Raw genomic sequence first — 11,276 nt, forward strand, 5'->3', positions numbered from 1 at the left:
TCTCTGTCTGTCTACCTTCTATTCTCACTCTCTGTCTGCCTTATTCTACCATTGTGTGAATTCTTCCCCACCAATTGTTTTATCTTACCTAGCCGTCTTGTCTCCATCTCACATGTTACTTGATGTATGAGATGACAGCTGAAAAGCCATCGAACGGTGATTTTCTTCTTCCCGCCGATGGTGATGATCGATAGCACCCCTATATTGTGAGTCAACGTCTCTCTTTAGGGCATTGCTGGTAGATACCGACCACCACTGCACTGGGGAAACTTCTGCGGGGACCGAAACCAGTTTCACGTCTGTTGCAACCACTGGGCACCCCTTACCCCCTATCTCTTGACCCCCGTGACCCCTCCACCTCCCACTCCAAGTAAGTCTTCACCACTGCAGATACTCCTTTTCTTTGTTTGTTGATTTGTTATTCATTTATCTGTTGTATGAATATTAAACAGTCCGTTTTTCCTTGTTTCGCTTTAGCAAGTAGCTAATAGCATCGTCACTCTCTCTCTCCCCTGTGCGTGAGTGTGAATGTGTGTGTGTGTGTGTGTGTGTGTGTGTGTGTGTGTGTGTGTGTGTGTGTGATTTCTTTTCTGTGGTGCTTGAATACACCTCCGTTATGAGTGTTTTTGTTTGCTTTGTTTTTTTTCTTTGTTTTTTTTTTCCCAGTCATTCACGTGTAATGACTAATTGATTGATTGATTCATCCATTCATGGCTCATATATATGTTAAGAAACACAGACACGGAAGACATCATCCTGAAGACAACAAGCAACAGCAGAGCATACTGCGCAACAGATTATCAAGGTGATCGCACGTATAATGCTCACAATTACACGCTCTTCCCCCAAGCCACGCGCGACCTCTCCCAGAGGTTGAACAGATCGTTGATGGGGTGGTCGATGACAAGGCATAAAACCGGAGAATTATGACTTTCTGACAGACAGACGGACACTTAGGGCCGTGGCCACCCTTATGGCCCTCTTGTGGGAACCCAAGGACAGGGGGTTTTCACGCGTAAAAGTCATCTCCACCGTATTTGACGTGGCCGTCTGGTGGAGTGGGAACTATGGGCGAACAGCCCCTGTAACGCTATTAATTCGCCACCCAGTGTCGAGTGGAGGTGGGGTGGGGTGGAGTGTTGATGGATGCGTGCGTGCGCGCGCGCGCGCGCGTGTGTGTGTGTGTGTGTGTGTGTGTGGTGTGTGCGTGTGTGAACGCTTGCGTGTGTCTGAGGGCGTGGGGTGGGGTGTTGGTGTGGGGCAGGTGTGTGTGTGTGTGTGTATGTGTGCGTGTGTGTGTGCACAAGTGTGTGGGGTGGGGTGTTGGTGACGGTGTAGTGTGTGTGTGTGTGTGTGTGTGTGTGTGTGTGTGTGTGTAGCACCAGGTTCATTCGGTTTATCTTCACAACAATATTGATACGCACAGACACCCACGCACAGATGTACATACATGCGCGTACACTTGCAAGTTCACGGACACACATCGCACACTTCCACACACCCATTCTTTTGGGTGACGCACGCACACATACACAAACATGCATGCACTACACACAATAGGTTATGGACGTCACTCACACTCTTCCTCGCGTGCGCGTGGACACATATAAGCTGCGTGCGCCCGATCGCGAAGAAAGCTGCGTAAAAAGATTGTGTTGGTAGCGAGGTAAACAGATCATGTTGAGAAGTCTGTAAACAGATATTTTGACCTTTCCGAAAGCATTTTGGCAATTCCATGAACAGATCCTGTTGGCCGCTCTATAAATATGTCGTGCGGACAACAGGACATGTTAACAACTCTGTAAACAGAACATGTTTACATATGTGCAATCAGATCATGTTGACAGGTCTGTAACGAGAGCGAGTCTGCAGCGTACCGACAGTTGTGTAGCACATCGTGTTGACTCTTCTATATGCTACAGAATTTGATGCCTGTAATAAACAGACCATTTTAAACAACTCTGTACGACGGGCCCAATAGCCGAGTGGTTAAAGCGTTGGACTGTCAATCTGAGGGTCACGGGTTCGAATCACGGTGACGGCGCCTGGTGGGTAAAGGGTGGAGATTTTTACGATCTCCCAGGTCAACATATGTGCAGACCTGCTAGTGCCTGAACCCCCTTCGTGTGTATATGCAAGCAGAAGATCAAATACGCACGTTAAAGATCCTGTAATCCATGTGAGCGTTCGGTGGGTTATGGAAACAAGAACGTCCCCAGCATGCACACCCCCGAAAACGGAGTATGGCTGCCTGCATGGCGGGGTAAAAACGGTCATACACGTAAAAGCCCACTCGAGTGCATACGAGTGAACGCAGAAGAAGAAGAAGAAGAAACAACTCTGTAAACGCATCGTGTTGACAGCTCCATAAACAGGTCGTGAATATCACTTTCCGTAGTTATGTTGGCTCTGTGCATCCTCCTGCCAATTCGTACCCCTTTGTTCGTCGTGTTGAATGGTGTCACTTAGTTTTGGTCATATGCATCAGCGCTGTGAATGTTATTGTTCTGTTGCTGTTGTTGGATTTGGTACGTGTTGTACTATATATCGGTAACGGCGCCTGGTGGGTAAAGGGTGGAGATTTTTCCGATCTCCCAGGTCAACGTATATGCAGACCTGCTAGTGCCTGAACCCCCTTTGTGTGTATACGGAAGAAGATCAAATATGCACGTTGAGGATCCTGTAATCCATGTCAGCATTCGGTGGGTTATGGAAACAAGAACATACCCAGCATGCACACCCCCGAAAATGGAGTATGGCTGCCTACATGGCGGGGTAAAAACGGTCATACAAGTAAAAGCCTACCCGTTTACATTCAAATGAACGTGGGAGTTGAAGTCCACGAACGAAAAAAAAGAAGCTCTGTTTATGATTTATACAAACTATTTTGTGTCTTTGAAAAGTCCGAGAAGGTCTTTGTTGGCAGGATCAGGCCTGTAGTCTGATCATCATCACCATCTTCGTTGTCAGCATCATCATCATGAACTCCATAATGATAATAAAGCTGTTGCTCTTCTTGTTCTTGTCATCATTATCATTATCATCATCATTATCATTATTATTATTGTTATGGACATTGTCACGGTTCAGTTTTGAAGATGCAGTGACATGCATTTTAAAATGTTATAACACAATAACATCACTTACGCTCAGCGATAAACATGCTACACTCCGATACGTTCTCGACGTAACAACGATAAATAAACACTGCAAAATTATCATTACGAGTAGCACTTCACACCCCAAAACGCCAAGCACTGCTATTCACGGCCCGTAATTCTGATTGTCTCTGATCTTGTTGCAGAACCTGAGTGGACAGTCAATCAGATGGGGGAGTCACATCACGTGGATGAATTTTGGGGATAAGAGTGGAGAGAATGTCCAGTGTTTTAATAATGCAGTGGAAGAACATTGAGACAGTGCTGGTGGTGAAAGACGACGCGTTTTGCTTTGACACGGCAATACAGTGCAAAACATTCTAACACAGAGGGTCAACGTCCACAGAACTGACAGTGGAAGAAATCTGAATAATAGGAATATCCAACCTCCAGGCGACAGTTCTCCAGTTGTACAGCACAGCAGTGGCATTGCTGGACAGCCACGCCCCACAGCCAAACACGCACCGTAGTGACGAACGCATTTTACGTTAGCCAGCATCATGAGCCTAGCAGAGACATACACTAGGCCATTTCTGAACCGCAGTGGCGCGTGCTTTACTGTGGGGGCCTGACAGAGAGGAAGAGGCACGTGCAGCTCGCCCCGTGGCGGGTGCAGGCCGGGCCATGCAGTCCAGAAAGAGCATCCCCAACGTGGGGCGGCGGGCCCAGGGCCGTAAAACCCTCTTCATGCTGAAGGGTAGCGGCGTCACCAGCCCTGGGTGCCCCCCCTCCGCCCTGCACGCCCCCGGACAAACCTCCTCCAGGACGCGGCCTCCTCTGACGTGGGTGTCTCTCAGCGCGGGCGGTGAGGAAGGGGACGGCCGGCCCCCGGTGACCCACGATGAGGCCATGCTGAGTCAGCCCACCCACCCCTACAACCGCATCATTCAGAGGATTCTGCGTCGACATCGGGTGAGTTCACTGAGCACTATTGCTGGATTTTGGGGTGGGGTGGGGGTGGGGGGTAGGATGAGGAGCTGGTTTCTGTGCTTATGGTCGGGGTCTTTGAGAGTGAAAAGAAAAACGACGCTGAAAGAGTGACAAACAGTAGTTTTTGTTTATCTCTCCCCACCCCCCTCTTTTTTTTTTCTTTTTTTTTTTTTTTTTTGCGAGCGGAAAGATTCCAGAGGTTGAGGGACTAGAAGCGAGAGAAAGAGAAATATTATGAGAGATGGAGAAAATGGTGAAGGGAGGGATGTAAGGGAGACAAGGGGGGAGAGAGAGAGGGTGGTACGCATTCATCATTAGTACATCGTAGGACATAATGGCGTCAAATTATATTTGAAATGTTCAAAAGAACAATGAAATTCCACGTTTTTAAGAAGTGCGATTCTGCCTCTCAGATTATCTTTTTTTTATCGTACATTTTCATTGTTATTTGGTAACACCCACAGAACAGGCAAGACTTCATTGAAACGAAATAAACCGTAGACTATATCAAATAAAACGTCCATGATCTAGAAATTCGGATTGACCCGAGAGACTTACAACATAGAACAGGTGTAAATGTAAAGAATGTTCATTTCTCCATGCTTTTCCACGGACACACATAAGCATACATGCAAGCGAACACACAACCTAAACACCAGTTGCATACTACACAGATTCGCATTGTGTGTAAGCATACACACGAGCAAAACATTACAATGTCGGTTGTATGTTTATATGCTTGTATTCTTCAATGAAGAAAAACGAAATTTTAAAAATTGATTTTTGGACATTTCTGTGTCTGTCGGAGAAAATGGGACACGCGTAGCTTCCCCTTGCCTCGTCAGCAACTGATTGTTGCGGATATTGACCCTATATTTTGACACCACAATGTTGCAGATGCTGACCCTTCATATTGACCCTAAAATGTTGCGGATATTGATCGTACATGTTACCTACATATTGCGAAAATCTACATGTTGCGAACATTGACTGTACATGTTGCGGACATTAACCCTTTCCACGCCAGTCAATTCAGAGTACAAAATTCCCTTGTGGTATAAACACAGAAAAGACAGTGGCTAAGAATAGCCGGGGATTCCCACTGCGATGTACAGAAAATATGGCCTATCCTACCACTGAACATTAAGAGCAGTAGATTCATGGATAACAGACCAATGAATGGTCACCTTTCAATGATATGGGTCCTCTACCACGCCTCTGCATAAATGCGAGCTTGGCGGTGAAAGGGTTAACCTTACAATGTTGCAGACACTGGCCATACATGTTGCAAACATTGACCATACAATGTTGCGGACACTGACCCTACACGTGTACCATTGCAGGCGGCACAGGGGGGCGAGGTGCAGGAGCAGACAAGCAGCCTAGTAACGCTGAGAGCAGAGAGACACCTCAGCCAAGAGACAGCAGCCACCTCCGCCCCTCCCCACAGCAGACACGCCCACACACTTCCCGCCCACCCCAGTCACAGCAAGACACGGGTACCGCCGACAAAGCCTGAAGAAAGTGGACTCCACTCGAGGCTGGAGGGGGAGGGGGAGGGGGAGGAGAACGAGCCTCACCTGCAGTGGGCGGACATCCTGAGCGCGGACCACAGCGCCGATGACCCCCATGACCTACAGAGCGCCCTGTCGTCCCCTGATGACCAGTCCCTGTGCTCCCTGGACCTGGCCAAGGGCTACCTGACCCACAGGGGCCTCTTCACGGACCACAGCCAGGACGGTGGGGTGCAGGACGGGGCGGGGGCGCTGGACACCACACGGAGCGAGCCCCCCAGCCTGTCCTCTCCCCCCAGCCTGGCCAGGAAGCGGGACCTACAGCCTCTGGACGACGTGCTGGACTACTTCTGGGTGTACCAGGGCATGAGCAGGCAGCTGCTACATCCCCACTCTCCCAGCCAGCACTGGAGCAACAAGTGGTTCCACAAGAAGCCCACCAAACTGCCCCCCTTGTACATTGCCACCGGGCAAAAGAACGAGGCCACTTCCTCGGAACGCACGGGTTCTAATTCTGTGCAGTCCAGCAGGCGTAGTTCCAAAGACGTGGACACTCCTGGAGGGACTCCACGGGAAAGGAAGGTGACGACTGAACATCGCTGTGAACAGAGGTCTCAGTGCAGCAGAACATCACTGGCCTCGGACCATTGTCAGGTCAGCGAGGCACGAGTTGACAATGACGTGGATTCTGTGGTTGACAATCATGGAGGTGTTGGCAGTATACGCGACGCCTTGCCGTCAGAAGAGGGGGGCGAAAAGGAGCAGGGAAGAAGAGTAACTCTGGTGGTCAAGATGCCAGCATTGACTCGCGAAAGTTCTGCATCTGATTTTCTGGATTACGAGTGATTCGAATGCAAGACCTTGACTGTAAAATTTCTATAGATTCATGTATTTCAGCGTGATTTGACGTGTGACTGATGTGATGTGTCCAATGATGTAGGTTGGTAAGACAAATGAGATTTTGAGCCAATATCCATGGTAATTTGGAAGCTGTCAGAAAACGCATGACCTGTTTGTATGCATACACATACTCTGTGTGTGTGTGTGTGTGTGTATACACACACATGCTGTGTGTGTGTGTGTGTGTGTGTGTGTGTGTGTGCGTGCGTGCGCGCGCGTGCGTGGTTGGGGTGGAGTGTTGGTGAGGGTGTAGTATGTGTATGTGTGCATGCGTGCGTGTGTGAGGGTGTAGTATGCGTACGTGTGCTTGCGTGTGTTCAACAATATCCTTTTCAGTGGTTAAAGTGAATCCAGAACAGTACATATGTAAATGCACGTACTGCTCGGACCATGATTGTAGCTTCACACAAAACACTGGTTTTAAATACTGAGTGAACGTGAGAAAGAGCGAGAAAGAGAGCGAAAAAAGAAAAAGAAAAAGAAAAACCAGTGGAGGAAGTCAAAACACTTCACTTCCAGACATGAACTTTTATTCCCTTTTTCCTTGCCTTTTTCAATCAATATCAATCGATACTTTCCAAGAGAAGCGTCATCTTGTCAAAGCCAGTACGTCTCCAAGAACACCCAAAAGACCCACGATGCTTCTGTCGGCACGGCGGAATCCCCAGTCAATGTCTGACGACGTGGGGATCCCGAAACATCCACGTGTACCGGATGATTAATGACCCCCTGGGCACCCCAATACCAGGTCGGAAAAAAAATATCGCTTTCTGGGTCCTTTTACACCTGGGACAGAAGTATGTACGCTAATGAGAAGGTACACAAATTGATGTATGAATGATTTACTTCATGAAGAAAAAAAGGGATATCGTGTGAGTATGTATGTATATGTATGTGTGTATGTATGTGTGTGTGTGTGTGTGTGTGTGTGTGTGTGTTCGATAATGAGAATAATGTGGTTTAATTTTAATAGAAAGTGGCAATATAAAGAAAACAAGAGAGGCAAGGCCTTCAAGACTCACTTGTAATACACTTTAAAAAAATCTAATCGTTAAAATGTGTTCTGTATTTGTTATGATAAAGCTTTCGGTTAAAAGAAAAAGAAAACAAGAGAGGCAAGGCCTTCAAGACTCACTTGTGATTCACTTGAACAAGAGGCAAAGCCTTCATGGCTCATGTGTGAATCCTGTCCAAATGACAACTTTTTGGTTCAATGCATAGAAAGGAAAATTGCAAGTATATTATATACCTGGTAATCACTCCATGTCCTTATGAAATATGTGTATGTTGGTGAAAGCCCGGTTCCCAATACTCTGTGATTGACAATGGAGAGAGAGAGAGAGAGAGAGAGAGAGAGAGAGAGAGAGAGAGACAGTGTGCGTTTACACTGTTAACCGTGACAGTCCGAGTTTGAAATCCATGTCTCATCCGTCTTCTCATACTTTATTTAAAATCATGCAACGATACACCAATCTAATGTGCAGGAAGCATACTGCACACAGAAAATGAACCCATGGCAACATAAGTGTTTGTCCTCTGGCAAAAGTTGTGCAGACGAAATCTACCCCGATAGGTACACAAACATATGCATGCACTCAAAGCCTGATGTATTGGGTTATGCTGCTGATCAGGCATCTGTGTGGTAGACGTGGTTTAGCACATATATGAGTTTGTTCTAATGCCACCATCTTGAGAAACTGACATTTTGAATGTACTGATGGAAATGGTTTCTGAAATGACTGACTGGTGGTGGAAGAAGATGAGCTCAGGTGGTTGGAGGGAGTGGTCATCAACCTGGAGGTTGCTTGTCGTTCAATGAGGGAAGCACTGGGCCAGCTTTTTAGCTGAAATGCTTTAACTGTAGTGATGTTCTTGTTTTCATTTATTTATCTTAATATCATTATCTTTTTTTTTTTTTTTGGTAGGTGTGACTTTGGTTAGATATTAAAATAAGATATCTTCATTTATCTTATTTTAATATCATTATTATTATTGATTTTTGTTGTTTATTTTTGGTAAGCATGACTTCGGTTAGATGTAAGTAATGGCTGCTTGTGTTGCAGCAAGTTGTGGACTTTATTCAGAGTGGTAAATGTGTTGGGACACTGAATATCAATCACCACAGTGATGGTTTTCATTTTGGCTACTTCTCATTCATAAAAATGCTGAATTAAATATGTAATATAGTTTCTGCCATGAACTTAGTTTTGGGATTTAAAATCTTGAACATGAGTTAGCCATTAAAAAAAAACAACAATTTGTGTGTGACTGTGTGTCATATAATATTGATCTTGATCTTGTATATATAAAAAAAAAAGGGGGTGTGGGGGGAGGGATTTTGTGTGTGTGTGTGTGTGTGTGTGTGTGTGTGTGTGTGTGTGTGTGCATGAATAGTCGTATGCATGCACATATAACTACATGCATCAAATTGGCCTTTCCATTAATCTATCGATAGAGTAAACCAATCAAACCTGAACATTGACATAATTATACATAATACGCAAATTGTACATAACAGGCATAGAAAACAAAAAAAAAATGCCAGCAGGCAACTCGTATATCCTAGGTCCAAATTTGAATACAGCTTTGCAAGAATGCACAATTATGAAGTCCAGAAAAATAAATAATCATGGCTATCTTGAAAAAAATGGATGGGAATGAATAGCATGGCTGAAGTAATAAATGACAGAAAAGGAAAAGTGACATATAAAATGATAAATTTTCAGGAGAGGGTTTCCAGAGGGTGGGCATTGTATTTTAATGGAAAGAGTCCCTGACATCCCCACAGGAGCACACAAACAGCACCTTCAACAAACCAAACATCAACTGATCAAGCAACAGAGGCTTATGATGTTGTATTGTATTGTGTTTATTTAGATCAAAAGCATACAGGTTTTCTCACAGAAGATTCTGTTGTTCCTGTCCTAGCTGATGTCCATTTCCTGAAACAGAAGGACGACGAATTGTCGGTCATAAGAGATAAATATGCAAAGACATGTGTTTGCAACTGAATTTTGTCGGGCTTCTACCATACAACCTTTTCAGCAAGGGAAACCCAAAAATGCGTGCATCATGCCAGCTGGTATAGTTTGTGGAACAAATACCCACAACCTGTCCAGCATGGGAGGCCCTACCAGGCATGTGACACATCAAATGACATAGCTCGACAGGTCACTGAAGCACTCAAGCTACCCCACCACGACAAGGTATCAGTTCCATGGGGTAGTAACATATCAAGTTTATTCATGTATTCATTTGTCAGAATGTCATATACAAACCAATGTGAAGCTCACTTTGTAAAACACAATATATTAGCACTAATGTTTACTGAATAGTTTGCAATTTAAAGAAAAAAAAGTAAAACAATGGATTATGTTTAAGCATTTAAATCTGGTCTTCTTCTTATGCTACAATTTTTATTGACATTTCACTGTCTGCTGATTAACCATAATTCCATGCCTACAACACCAGTACAAGGCAGTATACCCTCCACACCAAAAACCATCTTCAAATTAGAATGGACCACCTCACGAGAAAGAGCTATAGATCTACATCATATATGTGAAGCAAGTTTTTTCAACAATCCCAAATTTCCTGATCAAGGCATCTATTTCAGAAAAAGTGCATGCCAACACAGCAACGCACTGTTTTGTGCAAACAACATGCACAAGTGTCCAAAGCTTCTGCTGTGGCTGCATGTGATCAAATGTCAATTAATATGCGAGTGTAAACTTCTACTTGTTATGTATCTGATCTATCAACCCGTTTGATGGCAGATACTTGAAGCTGAACTGGACACTTAAACTTTGTAATGATAAAATTTTATGGTGCCAAGTGTATTTTACATGTATATGTGTGTATACATGCATGTGTATTTTATATGTATATCTATCAATCAATGTATCTATCTATCTATATATAAGTTCTACATACATGTTACAACTTGTATATTTAAATAAAGATATAGAATATACACAAAATGTATACATACGTTTTAACATACATGTGCACCTAACACTAACAGCTACCCACAACAGTTTTGTCAGCCAGTTTGGCAACCTTCTCTGATCTATAGCCGTAACAGTTAAGATTGATAATATTAATGATGATAATGATCATACTATTCATAGCCATGTTTCAACTAAACACTAAATATAAGAAACCTTGGTCATTTGTTACGTACTGTGCTAGCCATCTAAAGAGAAAAGATGATCTTACCTTTCAGTGTTCACAGTGAAAGGGCAAGTCTGTCATGGATCCTGTCATATAATCCTGTCAATCACAAACACTTTTGTTTATATAACACATTAGATCAATGCTACATACACACAACAAAATGTGACTAACACACATACCCACACACACAAAATGGATACATACATTTTAACATACATGTGCACCTAACACTAACAGCTACCCACAACACAGTTTTGTCAGCCAGTTTGGCAACCTTCTCTGATCTATAGCCGTAACAGTTAATAATAATGTTAATGATGGTCAAGTTCACTGATGATGCAGGTGAGGGGAACATACTGACACCTTTCCAGATGGAGATGACATAGGATTGGTGCCACACAGCAGTGTTCCACCTTTTGCTGCCCTGTGTCTACTCTGATGGCAAATGTTTTCTCTCTCATTCTTTTGAGATAATGAGACTGCTACATGAAATAATCTATAATTGACTTGAATTTGTACCCTAAAACTCACATATATCTTATTATCTATATCTCTATCTATCTATCTGTCAAATATGTGCAAGTGTATTTTACATCTA

At 44.2% G+C, this 11,276-nt stretch overlaps 1 protein-coding gene and 1 long non-coding RNA gene across 2 annotated transcripts in view; one reads left to right on the plus strand and one right to left on the minus strand.

Moving 5' to 3' along the window:
• Positions 1-235: 235 nt before the first annotated feature.
• Positions 236-6,588, plus strand: LOC143291234 (uncharacterized). Its single transcript, XM_076601013.1, has 3 exons — positions 236-370; positions 3,305-4,070; positions 5,432-6,588. Exons 2-3 carry the CDS (start codon positions 3,783-3,785, stop codon positions 6,446-6,448), a joined length of 1,305 nt encoding a protein of 434 aa, XP_076457128.1. The 5' UTR covers positions 236-370; positions 3,305-3,782; the 3' UTR covers positions 6,449-6,588.
• Positions 6,589-8,838: 2,250 nt separating this feature from the next.
• The window catches only part of LOC143279797 (uncharacterized), a 7,700-nt gene continuing 5,262 nt past the window's right edge, over positions 8,839-11,276 (minus strand). The window contains exons 4-5 of the long non-coding RNA XR_013054954.1: positions 10,721-10,774; positions 8,839-9,444 (exon numbers count right to left, since the gene is read on the minus strand). This is a non-coding gene — a long non-coding RNA (uncharacterized LOC143279797). The remainder of the gene's footprint in view (positions 9,445-10,720; positions 10,775-11,276) is intronic.

The sequence above is a fragment of the Babylonia areolata genome, chromosome 1 (assembly GCF_041734735.1).
Source record: "Babylonia areolata isolate BAREFJ2019XMU chromosome 1, ASM4173473v1, whole genome shotgun sequence".
In the NCBI taxonomy this organism is placed as follows: Eukaryota; Metazoa; Mollusca; class Gastropoda; order Neogastropoda; family Buccinidae; genus Babylonia; species Babylonia areolata.

Excerpts from the sequence above, each read along its gene's own strand:
- LOC143291234 (XM_076601013.1), top strand. The coding sequence starts at position 3,783 with ATGCAGTCCAGAAAGAGCATCCCCAACGTGGGGCGGCGGGCCCAGGGC. Across the intron at positions 4,071-5,431 it reads GGATTCTGCGTCGACATCGG|GCGGCACAGGGGGGCGAGGT; the intron begins GTGAGTTCACTG and ends GTACCATTGCAG.